Genomic DNA, 24703 nt, shown 5'->3' with positions numbered 1-24703 from the left:
CAAAACTTGGATTGATTGGACGTCCTTCTACCAAACAGAACTATGTGCGGATAGAAAATATGGGGGGTGCTCGTTAGTTCGCGGGCAGTAAGAATGAAAGGAAATTATAAAGTACCAGTGACGTCAGCGGCGGATGAACAATTTTAAAGTTAAAAAGACTAAAATGTTTTCCAAAACGCACAGCGGATCGATTAGAAAGTATAACCAATTACAAAATTGGTTTTGCAATCCTACCGCGCAGTTAAGTTTTGGCTTTGGTTGTATGGGCCAGAATTCATGAAAAATGGCCACGCTCATGATTAAATAGCACACAATTTACCAATGTCCATCAAAATATTGAAATCTCAAGTTAAAGGCGTACTCTAGAGACACATTACAGATGGTAGTTACTAATCATAGCTTAGTCTCATCGCTACACTTGACTCATTGAAGCTTCGATTCCAGGATTTGGTGAAATTTTGATACAAATACTTCCGGGTACCGGCGATTTCTCTGTATTTCAAGAATGGGTACAAGAGAGAGATATAGGATACAGCATAGAGGTCACAACAGTTGATGAAACGACACCAAGCAACATGATTTTGACGGGAAGAATTAAAGTATGGGAAAAACCGAAGAAACCTGCAAACATTGATGATCGATTGGGCAGTAAAAACATTGAAAAAGTGCAAAACGGAGGCCAAGATAAACACTTTTCTGATGGAATAGCATTAGCCAATGGATTAAAAACAAAGGCCATATCTAATTGGCAGCTGTGTGATCAGGGTAAGTCATCTTCCTGATCGTCATTCGCGGTGAATATTAATTGATTGTATTTTGTATTATTAATTGAATATTAATTATTATAAACATTCTCCCGCACACTAAGTTCAAACCCGTATATGTACTCTCAATGTTGTTTTTTGGAAACAAAAATTCATGACTACAAACTGAACAAGTGAAGATTATAGAACATCTAAATTTTATATATAAACATCCCTACGTAAACGTTTTGGAATTACACTGATTTTCATAAATGTAGATCTCTAATTGGAGAACGTGATTGAAAAGAGAGGAGCATTCATGATTTCTCAGGGGAATAAGATAAATTGAAGCGCGTAGAAAATATTCAGGAAAAAAAAATTAAATCAATCCAGGTAAATTTTATGGGCAAAAAGTTTTAAGTTACACTTTTCAAAAAACCAATGAAAATTGGAGAAGTGGAAGAAAAATTAGCTTAGCTTTACAGGACAAGACGTTAGGAGAACTCTATAGCTCTCCTGACGCATAGAGCAAAACCCGAAGAAAATGCATTAAAAATATCTGAGCCCAGCAACCATAGTAGACTATCCGTTCCGATTTTCTTCTTTATTAATAGGACTTACTGGGAAATTGAAATGGGACCCTAACTGGACAATTTATCTTGACACGGCTGTAAGGCTGAATATCTTGAGGGATCTACACATCACCGGCCGAGTAGTAGAGCCAGTTTCCATTCAGTCCATAAGCGTCAATCCTACAGTACTTAGAGGATATACAAAAGGTAAGGTTCCAGTTATTTGCAAGTCTTATTTACTTACAATTATCAGTACACATCTGGATAAAAGTGATCATCTGAGAGGAAAAGTACCTAATTTCTGAGAAATTTAAAATTGAACCTTCGGCTCTGCTGCCCAGAAGTATTTTACAAAAATTTCGGAGTCGCAAAATTCCTATTTAAATCATGATTATGACGGTTTTAATATGAGAATGAGCTATTCGAAGTTTTACTGGCCATACGGTGAAAATGCAAAATTGTTGCAATGAGATACAATTTGTTTTACACAAGTATTTTAATGTATGTTTAGGACCCTAGAAAGTGCTCTATTTGAAGAAATGATATTCCAATTTTTCGACCTCATTCAAGTCTTTTGACGCTCCGTGGACAATCACACAATCATGTTTCATAATATCTCCTGTTTTCCAAAATATCAGTATGTTAACTAAAATAGTTTCTAACATATTTAATTGTCTAATGTTATTTGTGGACAACATTTCGCTTAAAAGTATCAAATTATTGACTTTTTCATGCATTTTATTGAAACGAAAAGGAGTACTTGAGGTTTTAAAAAAAGAGAAAATAGAGGGTCTTATCACAATTTCTTATTTTCTTCATAGGATCAAAAATTAATTTTTTCGTCAGCACTGTTGTGCGGCACCTCGAATGTGATGGAATCACAATTTACGGCCTCAAGACTGCACCCGTCATTGAGAAAGTGAAAAATTCGAATGGAATCCTCACAGAACGGGTTCTTTTTGTATCTTATGGAGAAACTACGTTCAAGGTAACAGTCCATAAAATAAAATACGTAATTAAAAGGAAGCCAGAAACATCAGCGCTTGACCACTTAATCAAAATGGAATTATTGAAAAAGTATCGTATTTATCTCATATTAAGTCAAGGGAAAATCTTTGCTGAAACAGTTAAGGGCCCATATTTTACCTAATTATAACGGAAAACTTGTAACGCAGACTTGTCGGATATTCGAATCTTAGAAGCCACTTAAAATACGTATTGAAAAAAAAAAAAAAAAAAAAAAAAAAAAAAAAAAAAAAAAAAAAAAAAACAAGCAGTGAACTCAAACACAATGTGTTGATAAGGCGCGTCATTAACTCGCACATATCAACCCCTTTAGTTTTCATTTACAGAGATTTCAAAAAAGGCAAGCAGCACAACAAGAGAATTCACGATCCAACACTGCAAGGTCAACGACGCACCTTGACGAGACCGTGTATTGTGAATCTAGAAAGCTATTCGAACAAATTTAAGTTTTTTGATCTGCCTCAAGCAAAATCTTATCAGATTCTTGAAGAAAAGTGCTACGGAAAAATTTAAGCGAAGAAAGGAAAAATTCTGTCGAACTCCTAGAAGATAAAGTCGATTTAAAGGTATTTTGGGGCTAAAATACCCAAATCACCGGTATTATAAATCCCGTTATATTATTGAAAAGAAATTGACTCGATATAAATGCAATTGTATTAAATATGTCTTGATTTTGTTATTTTAAACGTCTTTTCATGCAAAGAAGCTCAACCATGTCCATGCTTTATTCATTCATGAATTGAAAGTAAGCAATCCACATCCCGAAAATCTACCGATTTGCCGTAAAAAATCGCAGAAACTTGATATACCAGGTCGATGTACCCACTCTTTGAATTTACCAATCAATTTAGTGAGTGCACGTATGTGAAAGTCAAAATGCTATAGTCATTTTGGGTGCATTCATTTTTCATGAAACAATTGTAAGTAATTTCAATCCCGAAAAACCATAAATTTTCCGTATAAAATCGAAAAAATCAAAATATGTCGACTCCCTGACGTGAAAATTAAATTCTACGTGTGAAAATACTTATGTATCGATATGCTCAACAGAACGCCCGCCTCTCCTCGTAATTTACAAACCGTTCCTATACTCATCTCAAAATTTTTCTCAGAGCTTTGTGTTATTATCAGCTTCCATTTAAACCCCGGTTTGATGGCCGAATCGGCTGCCCAAAAAGCAAGCCATTTTTGAAGGGCTCTATGAGAAATTCTTGATATTATCAGCTTTCAGGAAATCACCCCATGGGTAAAATTGCTGGTATAAATTTTCGAGTGCTTAAAATAATCGTATTCAAGAAACTAAGGCATTAAACTATGGAGTCAATTTCGTTTTAATAATACATCGGGATTTACTTGTCTTCAGGTCAAAACTCATACAAGGAAGCCTCTTGCAAGAGGCTAATTTTTTATAATTTCACTCAATTTTTTCTCCTTTTTATAATTGAATTGCTTGTCACATTCTGAGGTCAATCATATTAAATTGTAATTTATACATTTCTTTTTTCCCCCTTCATTTTATTTTTTGTTTGGAGAAGTTTTGTTGATTTCTTCGGATTTCGAATACTGTAACTTCTCTTCTATTTGGCCGATTTTTATGAATGAGACCTCTTTTAATTCGTGTCTTAACGGAGTGTAAGGAAAAAATTGCTAAAAACTCGCGAAACAATTTTTTTTGAAAATTTGACGAATCCTAGCGTGACGGTGAAATGGTTAATGAAGCGTAAGTAATTGGGCGAGGGGCTGAGGATCCAGGCCTCGCTTGGCGACCGTCATTAGCTATTGTTCGTCGAGACGCCGACGCAGTGATCAGGAGCGTAGGGAAGAGAGGGGTAAGTGGATTCCTGTATGAGCCACGTTTAGCTAATGGTCTAATGAGTCTCGAGGCTCATCACAGATTGCACTTACACAGATTGCACTATCAGAGCACGGGTACCAACTTTTGAAAAGTATAACCGAGGTTACAGATCTGTCAAAGCAACGTTTTGAACAAAACGGAGGAGTTAAATTCTCATTCCGAGAGTGCCGACCTGCTCAGCCATCCTCGAATCAGTTCGCTTGATTCTGCTTATATATGCATATTTTAAATCAGCGCGTCGCATTCTTAGGCTTTTTTTAAAAAAACCAAGTAACGTAGACTCTTGGTATTCACTGCACATAAACTAGAGACCCCCAGAATGAGAAACAACTTTAAATCATAATTATTGATGGATAAATAAACTTTTTACACGCTTTGGAAAATCTCAGAAGTTCGCGGTAGTCACTTTTCGGTAAGGAACTAAGGGACTCGGTTATTGTATCGAGCAGGGTTCGAAACGATCGCAAAGGCGGTATACTACGTATACGCGCCAATATTGCAGAGAAAAGGGAGGAGAAATAATACAAATCGACGATGTAAGTCGGCAATCACATAACTCGATTTGATAAGATTGATAAATACCTTCGAGGGTTTTTTCCCATATATATCTCCCGCTGGGATGTGGTTGAGAAAGGTCATCATCTCGACTCGGCTTTTCAAAGGAACTTCCAACCGCCAAATACTCCACGCAACCATCGCTACTTTTCTATCTCTGCGTTAAAGTCTCCGAACAATTGCTTTGCGACTTGCAAGAAGAATCCATAAAATCACTTTTATAAGTCGGAAAACTAACAGCACATATCGACGGTGTAAGTCCGCAACCACTGATTTCGGTTTGCGACGTCGCAGACTTCCTGTCATACTTTATTTTTTAAACAGAAAACTACTCAACGGTAACTCTTTAAAACTGCCTTGATTTTTCTTCTCTGTGTGAAGAAAATTCTTCATAAACTTCAAGGAATGATGGAAATTTGTTCTTTAAGGTGAATCCAGGGTTCGATTAGGGATAATTATTCAAGATTAGAGATAGCGCCACCAGTCACCACTGAGAATTTCACTTTCCTTCGACGATTACTGAGATAATATTGTTCAAATTACAAAAAGCCGATCCACAAGATCTAGATTATTTTCTGCTTGATTTTTTGAGCCAAAAATATTGACAATCAGACTTACAAGCGCAGAGAAAGTGGGACTGAAACTTTCAGCTTAGCGGCGGCGGCCGAGCACGCAACCGAATCACTCATGTCCTGTCTCTCTCTCTCCCATTGCCGCAATGGGAATTACTTTCCGCCGTAGTTACGACTTTATTTTTGGGAATTTTGAGAAGATTTTTTAACTGAATGTTCCCAAAGTATGTTGCTATATCCCCTGGATCCCCAATCTTGAATAAGTATTACGGTTTTTATTATTTTGGCAAATATATACGGCTATTCTGAGCAGCGCGACGTGGTGGCCAAATCGCGAAGTTCTAAGCCTGGATTCACCTTAAAAAAATAAAATAGAGGTGGAGATTTTCAGACACCGCATACGAGTTATATGATTCCCGACTTTCACCGTCGAAATATACATTCCTTCGCCATCCAACGATGCATCTAATTGACGAAATCAGATCGTTTGCTATCCATACACATTTTTCATGTAGGGTGAATTTGTAGTCTTACAGAGGCATGCCAAGTGCTTCTTTGTCCTTCCAAAAAAGCCTCTTAACACGCACTAAGAATCTGAATATTTCCTCAGGTACCTACGGGATTGATTATTAATTGATGTATTTTTTAATTTTTGCGTTTTTTGTGTGTGTTTTTCTCAGAATCCTCATGAGTTTTTGCGAGCGAGCCTCCAAACCATTGTGGAAAATTCGAGGCATGCCACCGTTACAACGGCGGATACGCCACTAAAAATTCATATCTCTGGAGAAAAATGTGGGCGGTTAGCTGCTTCATCACCGGACATTTTCTCAGAGGTTCTTCGGTCAAAAGACAACAATCTATATGTGAGCTCTTAAATGTTTTATTAAATAAAGATTGAATAAATTGAATAGAGCCTTAATAACTGGAGTATTCCATGGAAAAATGATAGTTTCGAGAATATTTCTGGTTGATTCTGGCGAGGTGTAGTTGCATCAACCGGTGAAACTATGTGGTTGAATCAACAGCCAAGAATATAAATTTTTTCCATGTACGTCCAATTTTCAATATTATTAAAAAGTTTTTGTTTTATTGGTTTTTAGATCCATGTAGTCAACATGTATTCTATGGATAAAACAATATTGTTGGACTCAGAATCTTCAAAATATCTCCTGCGCATGGAGTGAACAAGGAAGCGTTCTGATATTCAAAGATAATCATGAAAATAATTTAAGAAAATTGCAGTGTAAAATAAGCACGCTCGAACGGAAAAAGCCGCTTTATAGCATAATATGGCAAAATGAATCACAAATACAACGAAAAATCGTATTTTTATGAAGATGGGTAAATGCGATTCAACAACGGCGCCCTATTTGTGAATCTAGCAATTTTTCTAATTGTGCTACGAATATATTAATTTTATCTGAAGCATAGGTACATTTCACAGTTTTACATTTGGCCCACAGGTGGAATTTGTTCCTGACGATTCATTGAAAATTAACGGCTCAACCGCAGGATCGCATCTGTCTATCCTGTCCGATCTGAAATCAGTGCCGTCTCTAACCTCTTGGAAAAATTGCGATGATGACTACCTACTTACCATTACACCGGCTCAGATCCAGATGAAAGACGTGAAACAAGCAGCTCGAAGCTTCGGCAACCACTATGCGGTGATTTATGAGCAAGTGTTCGCTTCAATCAGATACGGGTTCTTGAAGAAGGTAAGCCCTAAAAAATAACGCAGTTGAGTTACGGGTTTGGCAAAGAGTAACAACTCCATAAGCTGCGTTGCTAAACTCTCCGGAGAGCTCTCCGGAGGATTGGGAGCGGAGAGTCTCGGAAAATTACCCGGAGGGTTGACGTCATCTCTCCAGTCTCTCCGCGTTGTTGGGTCCGCCGGATTCTGTTTTGTTTACACTTCAACTTTAGGGCAAGTTTCTATATTCCCAAAGTTAAAAATGAAATCCACGAACACTTTCATCTTTAAATATTTGAAAATTCTAAAACTCACTGCACAAGCAGAAAAAAAGGCGCGAGAGTGCTAAACGCCTATATTCTTACGTCATTCTACGTATTGGTTTGGAGACTGACGTAGCATGACGTAGCAAGTCTCCGGGTAATTCCTCCGGAGTCAGAACAACGGTTGTTTACGTCTGGTAACTCCGGAGAGCTCTCCGGAGACTTTAGCAACGCAGCTATACACGGACCAACCATACTCCGTTCAAGGATGACGTAAGTAACCTTAGGGAGATAGCGGTCTGAACTTGCCTCACCCAGTCTAACGAAGGAGAAAGGGGGATGTTAAAAGCAGTTCTACACAATGCCCTCCTTTTTTTAAAAAAAAATAATAAAATATAAAAAATAGATAAATACTATTTTTCTATGCTAATTATTTTCCCTGCTACTTTTCAGGCTTTCTCCGATATTTTCTGAAAAATTGGGGTATGTTTCAGGACTATTAGGCCAATTCAGGTGTTTTTTTTTATATAAAGCGATACATAGTCCAATTATTAATCAGTTGATAAAATATATTATTTTTGTTTACAGAGAAATCATCCGAAGCAATACAGAATCTGTCACCTTTCAGAGAATGCACTTTCTAGCTTAGGAGCTATGAATTTGCAAGAAAATTCTGAAAGGGGTGAAAGCGTGATTTTAGTCGTCCAAAAGCTTCCGCCTGCAAATCCCATCATCACAATCCAGAGAATACTAAGAGAGTCTGGGAAAATCGGTCTAAAGTTAGTAATTTAATTATTATGTTTTAGTTTTATTGTGTTTTGGAATTATCTGAGGACATAAAAAATTAAATTGGTGTGAGTGAAAAAAAAATGACTCAATGGCTCAAAATAAACTACACATATTAGCATTTGCATTATCGCAATTCCTTAAACTTCCCGTCAATCAGGAAAGAAATGCGACTTCTGCCATCTGTATGACAATACTCAGTATGCGTTGTACCCTGCATTAAGACCTAAAGTACACCTTCAAGAGAGGGAGTAAACAGCTAGACCATTAATGTTTGTTTGAACATTTTTTGTACATATAAATGATCTTGTTCTTCATTTTCTGAATTTTGACCTCTTATGCTGTATGTTTAGATGTCACCTATATCTCATGTTAGATGACAACGTTCCCTCCTTCTCTCTGGACAACAACCTTTACCGAGAACAAATCGATCGGGAAATGACGGTGAACGTGCTGAGGAAAGGCAAGTGGGGTAGTTACTATAAACTCCCGGTCCCCAAATCCATTCACGAGGAAGTGGACCAACTTGTCACTTTCGTTAACCATCCAACGGAGGTGGATTTGAAGTTCATCGGTTTGAATCCAGTCGTCAGAGAACTCGGAAAGGAGGTAAGTGTCATATCGCTATACACACATAAATATAACGTTAAAAATGTCAGCTTAAGACTGGAATACAATCATCAAAAGCTAATAATTGATTTTTCGAACAAGGGTGAACGTGTTGGATGCTCAAATTTTCACTCTTAGTTAAAGCATCAAATAGGTCGAGGATCAAGCCTACGTTGAAAATAATATATGTAAGAAAATAAATCACTGCAAGAGTAACTAGTTTAGTTAGCAATTGGACATATTTATGCTAAAAGGAGCTACTTGCATAAGATTTGCGTGGAAAATAGTACCTTTTGGCATGAATGCGTGGACCTCGGTTTCCTTGTCAAGCGAGACTCTCAACTGGACCGCTTTTAGCAGAAAGGAAGCAAGCCACGTCATCTATCGTCAAATGGACGTATTTCTACCAAACATACCTATGTGGAGGTGAGAAATGTGGGGTGTGCTCGTTAGTTCTCATTGCGTAAGAGTGAATGGGAATAATAAAGCGCCAGTGACGTCAGCGGCAATACGATCAAGCGCCGTCACAACGAACAGGTCGTTGGAGGGAGTCTTTAACTCGTGAGCCCTGTCCACAACGCTCTCGTGTCATGCCCGCGGCTCATGGATCCCGCATTCAGATGGCACATAGGTCTGTTTGATAGAATGTAAAATCCCGCTTTTCCGATTCTTCAAAAGGAATCACGCCCACTTTTACATTGCTTCTTATGCAGCTTCAACGAGCACACCCCATATTTCTCACCTCCACGTAGGTCTGTTTGGTAGAAATACGTCCAAATTTAATTGGGCACTTTAATTTTTTACAAGATAACGTTTGATCGGATTCCTTTGAAAATTCTGAGGAATTTGCTTCGTACTATGCAGCAATTTGACTGAAATTTGCACTAAAATCCGCACAGCCGTTTTCATGTAAAAAAGTAAATTACTCTATTATTTGGCAGTAGCTAATATAGCTTGGTTCCTTTCTGCTGAACGCGGTCCAAATGGCTCATCGTGTTATTGCATAAAATATTCATCAAGAGACATGAACTGGACGTATTTCTGTCAAACGGAACTATGTGCATTATAACGTGAGCCCTGGGGCCCTTATGAATATATGCGTGACAGGGCTCAAGTCATAATGCACATAGTTCCGTTTGACAGAAATACGTCCAACTGTAATACTCTGGTATAATTCCGAACCGTATCTAGTGGTCCACCGGTTTTTTCTGTACTATGATCTCTTCACTGGTTGACGTAGTTAGTTACTCATACCCCTAAATTTACAACGGATTTCCAAGGTTGTTAATTTTTCTAGTAAAATTATCCTTAGATTATTGTTTGAAACAGGAGGCATCGACTGTGCTTGATTACTCCGGCATTTCGCTCTCAGGGCATAATGTAATGGGAATCGCTTACAAACCAAAAGGATTTGGAAGGAACCTCTCTCTTGATCCTATCTTCCAATGGACTGTTCCTCCATCTTTTCCCCTAATCGGAGCAGCAGCTCTTCCGTCCGCATATTTAATGGTTTGTCATATTTTAAATCTTTTCTCACCTTTCCTAATTAAATTTTATTCCGTTGTTTTGGTTCATTCAATTCATCATGATTGGTCGAGCTTTATTCGAAACCAATCCGAATTTATTTGTTCTACTACATTAACGTCTTTCACACAGTCTCAGACTTTTAATCTCATTTTATTCATGTTCAGGAATTGAGAACATCTACCCCAACTTCCTTCATTAGTAGAGCATATTTAATTTTTTTAAAAAACGGTTGATCTGATGCAGGAGCATCAAATTTTTTGGACTCAAGCTCCAAAAACTATATGCATTTTTGCGAGTAAAATATAAATACAACTTTTCTTGTATTCAGGCACATGTGATAATGGACAAAATACTCAGGGTACCGATCAAAAAGACAGCATTTATACTAAACGGTCAAACGCCTATCGGAATTGCATGCATATCATTATGCCTTAACATGGGCTACGATGTCTTTGCGACGGTCCCGAACAAAGCAGCCCGAAAACTCTTGATGATTCTCTTTCCTGAGGTATGTATGTCCTACACCAAGTTACACATTTTTATTGTCATGGGAACGGAGTTCCCCATGATATTACAATCGTTCCGTTGCTATCGCTATGGGATTCCCTATGCCTCTGCGACCTTGAGCGTTTCGCCCAGTCTTCGATTTTTGGTTGATTTTTCGATGTATCAAAAATCGTTGTATTTTTTAGCCAATCATGTCTCTACGTCAAGTTGTGTTGATGTCTAAAATTCGCTTTCAGCGAGTTTTTTTCCACCTTGAGATGTCGTGTCTGACTGGTAAATCTGCGCAGAACCACGAAGTTCCGATTTTGGGCAAATTCTTTTTTTTGGGAGGTTCTGATTGGTTATTTTTCGCCAACAGTTTTCTGTTCGTTGGTGCAAAAGATCGCCTACCTCGGTGCTCTTGAGAAGCCGCCATTATCCCACCTAAAATTTTACAAATAGAAATAAAGACATAATAACCATCGTACAAGGTGGAAAATTGCTCTGGAGGACTCGTGACGAACAAAGAAGTCAAAATCAGAGCTTGATTGATTGATTTAATTCATGGATACGCAAATATTGCCTTAGCTCAACTGCCGCGATCGGAATGCATGCTGGGATGAACCTCGAGACACATGAAAGCATAGGCAAACAATGTCTCACAGAGAAATGCGCTTAATCCGTTGTCTCATATTACCGCAAGGGCCGAACCGCGCCGAAACTTCAAGGACGCCTTTTGTGAAGCCCCGCTCAGCGTCCGAGATCACTTAATTGTTCTTTTTTCCCACAACAGCAGCGCGCGTCGAGATGGCTCAGTTGACTCCGATACCACTGGAACGCTTTGAAAGGGTCCCTTTTTGTACGAGCGGGGGTTCGAATCTCGTAGGGGTCAGCTAGTTTTTGTCATGGGAACGGAGTTCCCCATGATATTAGAATCGTTCCGTTGCTTTCGCTATGGGATTCCCTATACCTCTGCGACCTTGAGCGTTTCGCCCAGTCTCCGATTTTTGGTTGATTTTCCGATGTATCAAAAACCGTTTTATTTTTTAGCCAATCATGTCTCTACGTCAAGTTGTGTTGATTGCTAAAATTCGCTTTCAGCGAGTTTTTTTCCATCTTGAGATGTCGTGTCTGACTGGTAAATCTGCGCAGAACCACGAAGTTCCGTTTTTAGGCAAATTATTTTTTTTGGGAGGTTTTCATTGGCTATTTTTCGCCATCAGTTTTCTGTTCGTTGGTGCAAAAGATCGCCTACCCCGTTGCTCTTGAGAAGCCGCCATTATCCCACCTCAAATTTTAAACATAGATATAAAGAAATAATAACCATTGTACAAGGCGGAAAATTGTTCTGGAGGACCCGTTACGGATATATGAGCCAAAATCAGAACTCGATTGATGGATTTAATCCATGAATACAGAAATATTGCCTCAGTTTACTGCCGCGATAGCAAATGCATGTTGAGGTGCGGACCTTGAGACACATGGGGGTATAGGCAAACAATGTCTCACAGAGAAAGGCGCTTACTCCGTCCTGACATATCACATCAGTGGACCAAGTCTCAAGGACTTCTTTTGTGAAGCCCCGCTCAGCGTCCGAGATCTCTTAACTGTTTTCTTTTTTCCCCACCTCTCCGTGCGACAAGATGGCTCAGATGACTACGGCACCATCCTCAAGCGGGTAGTATATCCTCCTTTTGTGCGAGCGGGGGTTCGAATCTCGTAGGGGACACTTAATTTTTACTGGTCGTATTGAATGTTTTAGACCAATCATCTAACAATAATTAATACCTGGCAACTTAGGAAGCACATAGGCCCCTTATGATGCGTATTCGGGCATATGTGTAGAGTAAAAATATCATACGTAGGGTGTCCCAAAAGTACCGGGACTGGTTCTGTAACTTCAAAAGTAAGATAGATACAGACATGATTTTGGTCTCATTTTAAAGATCAACTCAATACCTATCGATTAAAACCAAGATCAGCTCAATCGAATAAAAATTGACCGAGTTATGGCAATTTGAAATCAGTGAGGAAAGTTTACCCCTACCGTTTTTAGGAAGATTTTTCGCTTACCAGGATTCAAAAAGTTAATATTCGTATCCACTTTCCTCCGAATCTTCCATAACTTCCTTTTGCTTTTCAAAGTACCGTCCATCAAACCGGATGCACTTTTTCATGCGCTCTTGCCACTTATCCAACATTGTTTTCCTGAATTCTTCCTCTGGGATGGAGTTGAAGAAGTTTTGAATTGCATTCTGGATTTCGGTCTTCGATACGAATCTTCGTCCGCGAAGCTCCTTTTTAAGCGTGGGAAACATCCAAAAATCACATGGAGCCAAGTCAGGGCTATAAGGGGGATGAGAGATTGTTTCAACTCCATTTTTACTCATAAATTCACGTGTTAAGCTCGATGTGTGAGGCCGCGCATTGTCTTGATGGAGTATCCACGAAGCTTTCAAGTCCGACCGTTTCCGGGAAATGTGCATTCTCAACTCCTTTAGTACTTTGCAATAATACGCACTGTCAACTGTTGTGTTTGATGGTACAAAATGTTGATAAATGACACCGCGAAAATAAAAAAACACAATAAGCATCACTTTATCGGCCGACTTTTCGATTTACGGCGATGAAGAATCTTCTTTAAGAACCGTAGGCGTAAACTTTCCTCGCTAATTTCAAATTGCCATAACTCGGTCAATTTTTATCCGATTGAGCTGATCTTGGTTTTAATCGATGGGTATTGAGTTGATCTTTAAAATGAGATCAAGATCATGTCTGTATCTATCTTACTTTCGAAGTTACAGAACAAGTCCCGGTGCTTTTGGGACACCTTACGTATACTTTACGCCGAAAAAGCGAACCTGAAACTTAAATGCGTTAACTTCCGAAAACCATAAATAATCCAACGAAAATAAATAATTGGTACATGACAGCTTTTTTGTATGCATAGAAAATAATTAAAAATGTTAAAAAAGGGATGTCAACATAAAATTACATAGCCCCTTCAATTCAGAAGATACTACAAACGAACTGTATACCTTAACATTTTCATATCCCAGAAGCTAACGTTCCCATGACGAATATTGCTATCGCTAGCGATTGCAAAATCCAACTTGTTTATTATTTTGATAAATCCCCTACCCTCCACACCCCGAAAAAAACAATCAAACAAGAAACAAGATGTGGTGTAGTTTCGCAAATCTATGTATCCATCGACGTAGAAACTACCAGACCACGTATCCCGTTTGCAGTGTTTAAAAATCTCCGCTCCCATTTTATTTTTTTGGAGGAGAACAAATCAACATCATTTCTTGAAATTTTCACAGAGTTTTCTTCGTGAAGAGAAGGGAAAACACGGAAGTTTTCAAGAATTGACGTTGAGTAGTTTTCTTTTAAAAAAATAAAGTATAGCAGGTCTTTTTTATTCCTCCTTTTTATTTTACACACTGCTCTTCCCCCTTCATCAGTTTTACTGCTGACCGGGGGGGGTGTAGCACCAAAGTCGCTGTTTGCATCGGTGACAATTAAGGGGCTCGGAGGGAAAGGCGCATAAGTGCAGTATTTGAAAAAAAAATTGACATTCATGTACTCAACTTCAACTAATTTGCATTTATATTGTGCGAAAAATTCACAACAAAAATCCAACTTTAAACCATCAAAAAGTGAGTTTTAACATCCTCTTCACCATAAGGCTCCATGTACTTTTGAAACTTTGAACACCTATTCCTCGAAATAGCAAAAACTTCACTTATGCACATTGTCCTCCAAGCCCCTCAATGGAGATGTTGCATGTGTGAGGAATTTGCGATTTGACCATTGATTCTTACGTAAAAGTTCGCGAGAAACACGATGGTGCCACTGGTTTTCTCTGAAATTATCTCCCAAGCTCAATAAAAGCTCTCAAAGTGAGACCAAAATGGAGGGGATATCCCACCCTACCCTGAGAGTTCACCTCTACATTAAAACAAACTATCCATGCAGAGAAAGGGAGCAAATACTTTGACAGGGCTGCTACTTTATTTGGGGACTCTAAAACTGAAAACACGGCATCACTGCTAATGTATCTGCTCTCTATCTTTGCATGGAGAGTTTGTTTTGAAGTAGAGGTGGACTCTCAGGGTAGGGTGGGATATCCTCTCCATTTTGGTCTCACTTTGAGAGCTTTTTTTGAGCTTGGGAGATAATTTCAGAGAAAATCAGTGGCACCATCGTGTTTCTCGCGAACTTTTACATAAGAATCAATGGTCAAATTGCAAATCCCTCACACATGCAACATCTCCATTTACTTTGCGATAGCCCAGCAAATAGCACAGCCTTTTTCCAGATGTCCGAGTCGCACATCACGGACCACAACAACGAGGACTTTTACGTGCCAGTAATGTTCGCAACCGGCGGAATCGGCGCTGACATAATCATCAGCGACCTGCCTCGACGCCAGATGCTGGTCGCTTGGAAGTGTATCGGGGAGTTCGGCTGCTTCGTGAACCTCAACGAAGAGACGATGGACCACAACGCTCCACTGCCCATGGGCAGGTTCAACGAGTGCAACGGGTACTACAGCTTCAAGCAGTCAAGTCTCAAGGATCTACCCAAGGAACATAAGCTGCGTCTTCACGCCCTGGTCAGCGAGAGTTTGGCGTCTGGTCGGATCGTTCATATACCGCATCAAATTCTTGATACGGATAACCTGAACCAGTTACCGCGGTGTGTAAACGCAGTTTACTATCAACTTCAGACTTTAGGACTCTCAATCATCGAAGGCAAATTTACATATTTTCAACTTCCTGCCAAAGTATCACAAGTGCCATGCAACATTTAAAAATGTCCGCCGCCATTTTATTTTTTTGCAGAGAAATTGTTGGTTGAATCTGTTTGAAAATTTCACTGAATTTTTTCGGCAGCATAAAGAAAATTCGGTGAAATTTTTGCACAGCTTCGTCGAACAAAATCTCTGTAAAAAAATGAAATGGCGGCGGAAATTTTTAAACGTCACATCGGGCTTGTGATACTTTAGCCGGAGGTGATGATATATCGATGGCTACAGTGCAAAACCACGTACCTCCGTTTGCGATGTTCCGGACTATCTGTCGTACTTAAGTTCTTCATCGGAAATCCAGCCGACTTAATTTCATGAAAGCTTATTGATTTTATATCGTTATTAGTAGAATATTCCGTAGAAACCTCAAACAATAATATAGAGAACTTGTTTCTCCTCGGAGAAAAAACAAGAGTGGAGATTTTGAAATACCACAATGAAACACGACGCACACTGGAAAAAAAACACATTGGGTGTAGAGTCCAGACTCTTAAAAAAATTGACAAGAAAAAATGGTCTTGATTCAATCAGATTTAAGCTTAAATCAAGAACCAATCCTCTTAATTTGAGCGGATTTTCTTTTGATTTAAGCTTAAATCTGATTGAATCAAGAATCCTTTTTCTTCTCAATGTTTTCAAGAGTCTGGACTCTAGATCCAATGTGTTGTTTTCCAGTGAATCTTCGTTTGCGACGTTACAGACTCCTAGCCAAAATTAATTATATCCTTGGAAAATTAGAAAACGTAATTTCTTGAAAGCTTCCTTGATTTTTCCTCTCTGTTTGTAGAATATTCTGTATAAATTTCAAACTATAGAACTGATTTGTTTCTCCTAAAAAAGGAGTGGAAATTTTGAAACTTCGCGATAAAGTTACGCGGTTTCGCACTTTATCAATCGATATAGTTGTCCGCCATAAAAACATACACTGGAAAAAAACACATTGGATGTAGAGCCCAGACTCTTAAAAACATCGACAAGAAAAAAAACTCTTGATTCAATCGGATTTTTGCTTAAATCAAGAACCAAGCCTCTTAATTTGAGCGGATTTCCTTTTGATTTAAGCAAAAATCTGATTGAATCAAGAGTACTTTTTCTTGTCAATGTTTTCAAGAGTCTGGACTCTAGATCCAATGTGTTTTTTTTTCCAGTGTAGAGTACCCGCACAAAGTGACTACCGTGCTAATGCATTTGCTCAACAGTATCTTAAAAAGAACCCTTTTAGTGGTATCAGATTCCAATAACTACGGACCATGAACACGATGGATTGGAATTTTAAATAACTTATTTATCTCAAAATTACGGCTTTTGAACTGTGAGCTGCAAACCATCATAGCTTGAGTTAATTCTAGAATATATTGTGAGAATAGTTTTTGAAATTTGGTTACAGGTCCGTTGAACTAATTACAGAACAAGGCGGAAAATTAATTCTAGACGTAAGTAATGATTGCACTGGTAAAAAGACCCACAAACCGACGCGAGAGAAACGAAATGGGTTGAATGGACACAGCGAATGGATTGCAAATGGAGATGCGCACCAAACCTACATCATTCTAAGTAAGCACTTACAAAATAAAACTATAAATCCAAAATTTAAGTAGTTACAATTAAGCCAATTAGTGGCGGGAAAACTCTAATGAGGTTGCACTACAGGAGCGCTTAGCTGTTTTATGAGTGGGTGCATTTTTAAGTTTCCAAAGGAAGTTGAGAAACGTTGAGTGAAAGAACTCGCCTCACCAATATTTCAACTATCATTATTTTACGCAAAGTATACCACCGTTAAAAAATAAATTATAAAGAAATGATTATAGTCGTATATGTTGCTTGATTATTATTACAAGTCTGTACTAATTATGGATGCACTCATTTCAGCTGAAACTGCCGGAAAAGCAGTCAATATAATAGATTGGTTACTGGAACGTGGCGTTAAAAAAATTGTCATGGCCACATTGGACATGCGAGGCGGTGAAAGTGCAATTCGGAAGATAAATAATTCTACTATAAAGCACGATGCTATGTTCCTCATGGTATCCAACGATATGATGAAGACGGCCTCAGGCGTAAAAAAACTGCTCGGAAAAGCGGAGAGACTAGGAAAAATATCAACGATATTGGCAATCTCACTGGTGAGTGCGTATATTTTTTGTGAACTCCGGAAACAAACAGTTCCCGTCTTCTAAGGGAAGGGTTGAGAGAGATGGTAAAATGAGAGAAAAATGAGAGAATAGTAAAAAAGAAGTAATATTCCCTAAAAAAAGTGTCCTCATTGTTCTTTATATATCGACGATGAAACTGCAAAAAAGCGTATCTCGGTCGCGGTGTTCCGAAATCGCCGCTCCTATTTCATTTTGTAAAATGAGACCAAACCAACATAATGGTTTGAAGTTCTCATAGAATATTTTTTATAAATAGAAGAAAAATCACTGCAGTTTTCAAATGACGCACAATAGTTTTCCATGTAAAAAAAAAGTATGACAGAAAGTCTGCAACGCCGCAAACCTTGATACTCATCTCTCCAGTTACTCTATCGGTACATGGTTTACTTTTCTTCACTGGCGTTAAAGTCTTTCGATGACGAGTTGAAGGTAACACGGTTCTTTGTTTGTTACTGTCAAACTTCATCGGTAGTTTTTCTTCCTGGTTGAAGCTAGATAACAATACAAGGTAATGCTTTCCTCCGTGCAGTTACATTTTGAAAATTGTTTAAATTCTCACAGGACGAACATGTAGACATCCTGTCAAATGTTGGAGATGAATTGAAGCAATTAAAAAACGACTGTTCGCTGATAAACATACAAGCGGCCACGAGTACCTATGAGTCAGATGACATGGTTACAATAGTGTGCAGTGATGATGTAGACTGTTCTCACGCCCTAGGCCAAGCCATGACTGATCCGGATAAGACGGCGACTTACGTCGTTTCCAGTAAGATTGAGAACAGATTGAATGATTCAGGTAAGAGGCTGAGCACATCTACCCGCTTGTAAAGTGAATAACAAGGGGATAAACTTTAAAAGTTTGCTGTTGGTCAGTAAAGCTTCATAGGTCAGTGTTATGGGCCTCACTGGAGTAATAAAGATGTTGCATGTGTGAGGAATTTGCGATTTGACTGTTGATTCTTACGTAAAAGTTCGCTCAGTGGCATCGCTGCTAATGTATTTGCTCCCTATCTTTGCATGGAGAGTTTGTTTTGATATAGATGTGGACTCTCAGGATAGCGTGGGATATCCCCTCCATTTTGGCCTCAACTTGAGAGCTTTTTTTGAGCTTGGGAGTTGATTTCAGAGAAAACCAGTGGCACCATCGTGTTTCTCGCGAACTTTTACGTAAGAACCAATAGTCAAATCGCAAATTCCTCACACATGCAACACCTTTATTATTAAATAAGCGAAACATGGTCGGGGGGGGGGGGGGGAACGTATATTTTTATATGGCATGATCAGAGAGATGAATATTCAAATTGTGAGTTACAAGCTTTTGTTGAAAGTTATCTCTGATCAAATTTTTATCAATTCATAAACAAATTTTTCTTGCAAAATGTTGTTTTCGTGGCACTATCGAGAGTAATGAACATCTAGCATCGTCCATTACAAGCCGATATGCAAAGTGCTGTTCAGGCCATAATCTACACATGCTATTAGACGTATTTATATCAAACGGAACTAAGCGCAAAAATCGGAAATTAGAATGCCGGATATCGCATTCTGTCCCATAGAACTAAGTGCCCTGGAAAAGCATTGCGAGCATAGGACGGAATGAGCCCAACGCCCGATTCCGCTACCAATCCAAGCCCCGCTTTCCCTTCCTCTCCCGATGGCGCTTATTAGTTCCGTTTGACAGAAATACGTCCAATATCATAACACTATAATGACAGATAACTTCCCATCTTTCAACCCTTCAAGCTCTCTCACAATGATGTCTGTTTCTAACCAGCTCCGGGTGCATGCGAAAAGCTTACCGACTACTTACCATCTTCCATCCACGAACTGGAAGAAATGGGAGCAGATTTGTGCTTAAGGGACTCCCAAATTGACATTCGGAATTCTGCTGAATTCCTTTACACACCATCTTTATCGCCGAGGACAGCGACAGAAATAGATGACGTCCTCCCTGTTTTTATAGTTCCTGCTTTTTGCCAAACTCAGCTGAAACCGTTGATTTCGAAACTAATCTACCCCTGTTACGTAGCTCATGTACATCCTGAAGCTGGTTCTACTGAGCAAGTTGCTTCGCATCTATTAGAGGTAATGCCAACCCCAGCAAAGAGAATATAAGTTTCAGGAAATTCTCCGAGAATTCCTGGCGCTAGAATTATCTTTGAATTGGACATGGACAAGGTCCGAAAACCCGAATATCATGAAAATCATAAAATGATGTTGAATACTTGAGAAACTGCTGTTCGATTCCGAGTGGCATATTTCAAACTAAATTCTATTGGCATTGCGCAACGACTATTGTGGAATCTGCGAATCAAAAAACAATTGGAGACTGAAGCACTCACTTATTTTAACAAAGAAATTCAACGTAATAAGGGCGTGATTATTTTAGAGAGAGAATATCGCATTTGAGTGCAGTTTCGATATCAGTATATCGAATGCTATGTTTTCTCCCTAAAAAAAACCACGCCTTTATTACGTTGAATTTTTTTGTTAGAATTGGTAAGTGAGTGCTGTAGTCTCCTGAGAACAGAATTGCGATCTCAGAATTGGAGAAAAATGACGTGTAGCTGAAAAAATGGAACCAATTGATGCGATATACCGTATGCCGTTCTGACACAAAATATGGAGTTCATCGAATCACCTTAAAGTTTATCAGTTGATCAATCGACTGTTGACTCGTTCTCAAAAGTACATACTGTAAACCCATCCTCAACGATTCACAACAGTTACTCCCGGCATTCCATAGATATCTCTAACTACTTTGACATCAAAATCAGACTTCATATGACGTCTTGACATTAACCCGATAATGATTTAATCTCGAAAATGTTTGAGAGAACGTTTTAAAATCTAATGAATACTCTACCGATTGATCAACTGTGAAATCTCAACATGAGGAATCCTCAACTATTTTTGTACGGATTTTAAGGTTTACAACCTAACTTTGATGAAATTAAAGCATTTGGGAAAAGAATATCAAACATCAACATCATCCGTCCTGATTTTATACTTGCAGTCGATGTTGAAAATTCAAAGGAGAGGTCCATATACTTTAGTTGGAGAGACATGGAGCGGAGGGTTGGCTATTCTTTTGGCGAAGCTTCTCACCGATGCAAAACTCGAAGTATCCTTGTTCCTCTTGCAGGGGGTACCTCAAAGGTTTCTTTCATTGTTACCACCTAGAGAATCCCTGAATGCTCACCTCATCAAACTACTATTTGAGCTTGATGATGAGGTAATTTAACCTTTATAATTATAATTCTAGCTCCTGTGCATTTTTCAAAACATTGGTTGGAAGTCTCACTCTGATAGAATTTAAAGACGTAGACAGTGCTTGAGATAAAAATATACTAAATTGCATGTTAAAACTGGTCTAGTGTGTTCACACTTAGAATGGCTTCAATCAGAAGCGGGAATCCAGCAATTTGGCAACACCAGATTCCTTCCTTTTAAACATATGTTAAATAATAAAATCGATTCCTGCCGGAGCACTTGGCGTCTCCTAGAATCGATACATTGCCATAGGTTCAAATGGAGGAAAACAATGTTGCCTGGATTCGCCAATGGCTTCACACCGAAAATTCAAGTGTTGTCACTCTAGGATTCACCCCTGGCGTCGATTAGGGTTGGTTTTATCACATTAAATTCAGTGCACTGCGACTCATATCCAAAGTTTATTCTCATAGTGCATTCCGGCTTGATTTATTTAGAACAATAATTTGTTCAAGTTTTCAAGGATTTTAGATGTTCCCCCTCCTTTTTTTTCGTTTAGGATCATTTTAGTGGATCCTATTACATTTCGGAATATTATTTTAACCACAACTTTGAGGTCAAAATGCAACAATATACAATCATTTGTTTTGCGAACTGGATACCGTCTAACAATTATATTGATAATACTTTAGCAAGTATTTCACCAAATCTTTAAATGCTTGCTAGCATTAAAAAGCTCAGCTATCAAGCTTAGTTCATAATTAGTTAATTCAGTGCTATCAATTTTGCTCGTATTTCAGAAAAACCCAGAAGTATTTGAAGAACCGGATGAGACTAAAAGACTCGACAAAGTGGTAGAGTCATTACCATTTAACAAAGATTTCTTGCGAAGATCCTTCAAAGCTATTCAGCGGCAAATAGAATCATTGAAAAGCTCTCAAGATCACTCCATTAGCCTAAATAATGATATTTTCTTGATGGAAGTGTCCCGGTTTTGCAAATTGTCAGTCATCGAGGTGGAAACGGTAAGTTGATTATTTCTGGCAACGCCTTTTTTTCCACCGCCCCCTATGGTTCAAAATCTATGAATATTATGAGGAACCATTACCTCTTTTTAAAAACAAGGCCGGATTTACCTACTTGCCGCCCATGGGCCGCCTGTATTTAGCCGCCCCTTCTCATTCGTTTTGAAACATCAATAAAAGCCATCAAGTGATCGTGCCAGCGAGGGCGGGGTGCATGAGACGCGTTTACTCGTGTTTGTCACATTTTTTGGGAAAGCCCTGTCAACACTACTAGCAAAAATTTACCGAACTTTGCGCGAAAGTTAAGTTTCGTAAACCTATCTCTGTGTGAACAAGGCCTTCTATTCTTAAGAAATGAACGAAAATATTGTGAAAGAACAAACATAAATGTGGTCTAATGATTTTAACTTCCGCCGCCGCGCCACGCGGACTGCACCGTGTCGCAATGTGTGAAGTATTCCGACAGTTTTGTAGGCGCTCTGAGTTTCACACCGACCGCTGCTAAACGCACTGTGTTTGACGCAATGCGTGAAGTATTCATGCAGTCTTGTAGGCGCTAATATGTGTTACATGCCTACCGCCAAGCCGAGGGCTTCTCATTTTCATCTCAAGTCCTCGTCATCATTTCTCTCTCAGTTGCGCCGTTCCAAGCCAAATTGCGCGTTTGGTCCCTCTCTTAACTCGACAAATTAAAGGTGCTGTCTCTTGTATCACTGAAAGAGAACAAAATTAGAAATTACTTTATTCCCAGGAAATAAGAAATTTTGTCACCTTTTCTCGTTTGTAATTTTTTTTTTTCGAAATACGATTTTTTTATACCTACATTTAAAAAAATTGCAAAATTTGCCACCCCCTAGATTTACCGCCATGAGCTGCGGCCCATGTGGCCACCCCTTAATCCAGCCTTGTCTAAAAATTCAACTAGACCCAAGAAAATATGACCTTATATCACCTTAATTAACAGTAAGCTATAATTTTGAACTTTCAGTATAACAACAATGACAGAACAATGAACAATGCAGCTACATGAATCAAGATACATTAGAATACCCCCAAATGAGTACAAATTAAAGATCAGATAAAAAGAAACCTGATCCTAATTTTGCATTAGACTGTGATAACTTTTTAATTAATTGATCAAACCTGCAGCTGTATGCAGAATATCGTTGCGTTTTCCTCCATTGTCTATACGCATATATCTGGCCTTGATCTTATACGTCTCTGCAAATTGTTTTTAAGGGCATCATGAATGAAGAAAGAGCTAATTTGTGTGTTATCGAATAATTTTAATTCGAATTCGAAAAATAACACGAAGCTCATTATGAAAGAAATAAACTTTAAATTTAAAAAAAAAAAACAAAAAAACTGGTGATTGTATTTATGAAGTAACAGAATTTACCGATTAAAAGGTTTACTAAAATTACGAACATTTTACATTCATCTATTTGCTTCTTCATTTTTATTTTCTTTTGACATTTACTTCACTTTATCTTTCATAATACATTTTTTTTAATCGTTTTCTACCAATGCACTTGTTTTACTTTTAGTTTTTTTCTGTGTGTAGATGTCCGAGAAGCGAGGACAACTTGTGAAAATCGACTGTGAAAATTACAAGAAAATGCTGTCAAATCCACAACTTTCCGCTAAAATCGCTGAAGAGGCACCGTTTACCTGGTGATGACGGTTCAATTGAACTACGGCCGATGCACAAATAATGCGGCTGATGAACTAAAGTGAGCTGAAATCGACGGACTAAACAAAAAGTGAAAAATTAAGGCTCCAGCCTTAAATTACAAGTCAATAATTTGGAGATTGCTACCAAAAGAATGTAAAGTAGCTTCTAAAGATAATTAAAATGGTTTGTAGATAGTGTGTTACTGAATAAAACTTACGTGAAGAGAAGGATGAAAGTTGGCAGACTTGTCAGTTTAGAAATATTTGCAGTCATTCGAATTCTATCTATGTTATTTTTTTTAAGAGAGCAAATAAATGGTATTCGCTGATTCAAAACATGTCTTTTTCTGAATTGGAAAATTCTGCGTGTGTGTCTTGGGGTTTGATTTAACGGAAAAATTTGATAGCTGTAAATTTTTGGATATTAATGCAAAGGCATTCTGCTTCAAGACCACGCACAATTTGAAACATTGAATTAAAAAGTACCTATTTTCTACTGTTTCAATCCTAAGCTTCGATGAGAGCCTAGGATACGCTTTCACACCGATTTTTGTTTAAAATAAATTAGTTTTTATTTTAATTTCAATTTTTAAAATTGATAGTTTAAAAAAAAATAGTTTCTATTTTAATTTCAATTTTTAAAATTGATATTCTGAAAAAAAAAAATTGAATATTAAGCTAAGAACCACCGTTAATCCACCGTTCAAAATATATACGTTCTTCTTTTTTCATTACGTTCTTCTTGGATAACTCTGCATCCATGTCGAGAGAGTAAGAGAAACTTTCTACCTCCCAAAAGAACCGTGACCTAGAACTGAGACGCATATGTAAAAACGATGCCTCCGTCACTCTTGACCTCGATTCTACTTTCGGTCATTGACCTACCAATTGTGCCAAACGATTTCTAGGTCAGTTGAGGCACAATAATTGAACGGGGATAAAATATATGTACATTTCTCAGCAGTGACTTTTTTTCCATCTTCAAAGGGCTCCGTTTTTTATGGCTCCAGCTCGATTTTTTTAAAGGAAAACAATGCAATCAGCTCTAACTCGTCTCCATAGCTACAGTAGATCTCATTCGATAGTGGATCGATGTATCGTTTGGTTCAAAACAATTAAACATAATCTCAGA

At 38.3% G+C, this 24703-nt stretch overlaps 1 protein-coding gene across 1 annotated transcript; it reads left to right on the top strand.

Moving 5' to 3' along the window:
- Nucleotides 1–1042: 1042 nt before the first annotated feature.
- Nucleotides 1043–23901, top strand: LOC109030326 (fatty acid synthase). Its single transcript, XM_072304458.1, has 15 exons — nucleotides 1043–2303; nucleotides 6004–6186; nucleotides 6787–7041; nucleotides 7868–8058; nucleotides 8419–8674; nucleotides 10004–10183; nucleotides 10530–10709; nucleotides 15012–15391; nucleotides 16891–17057; nucleotides 17373–17626; nucleotides 18218–18455; nucleotides 19434–19744; nucleotides 20676–20894; nucleotides 21673–21897; nucleotides 23462–23901. The coding sequence occupies exons 3-15, from the start codon at nucleotides 6943–6945 to the stop codon at nucleotides 23573–23575; spliced, it is 2814 nt and encodes a 937-aa protein (XP_072160559.1). The 5' UTR covers nucleotides 1043–2303; nucleotides 6004–6186; nucleotides 6787–6942; the 3' UTR covers nucleotides 23576–23901.
- The last annotated feature ends 802 nt before the right edge of the window (nucleotides 23902–24703 follow it).

The sequence above is a fragment of the Bemisia tabaci genome, chromosome 9 (assembly GCF_918797505.1).
Source record: "Bemisia tabaci chromosome 9, PGI_BMITA_v3".
In the NCBI taxonomy this organism is placed as follows: Eukaryota; Metazoa; Arthropoda; class Insecta; order Hemiptera; family Aleyrodidae; genus Bemisia; species Bemisia tabaci.
Note: the sequence above shows the minus strand (reverse complement) of the source record. Positions and strands in the feature narration are given on the sequence as shown.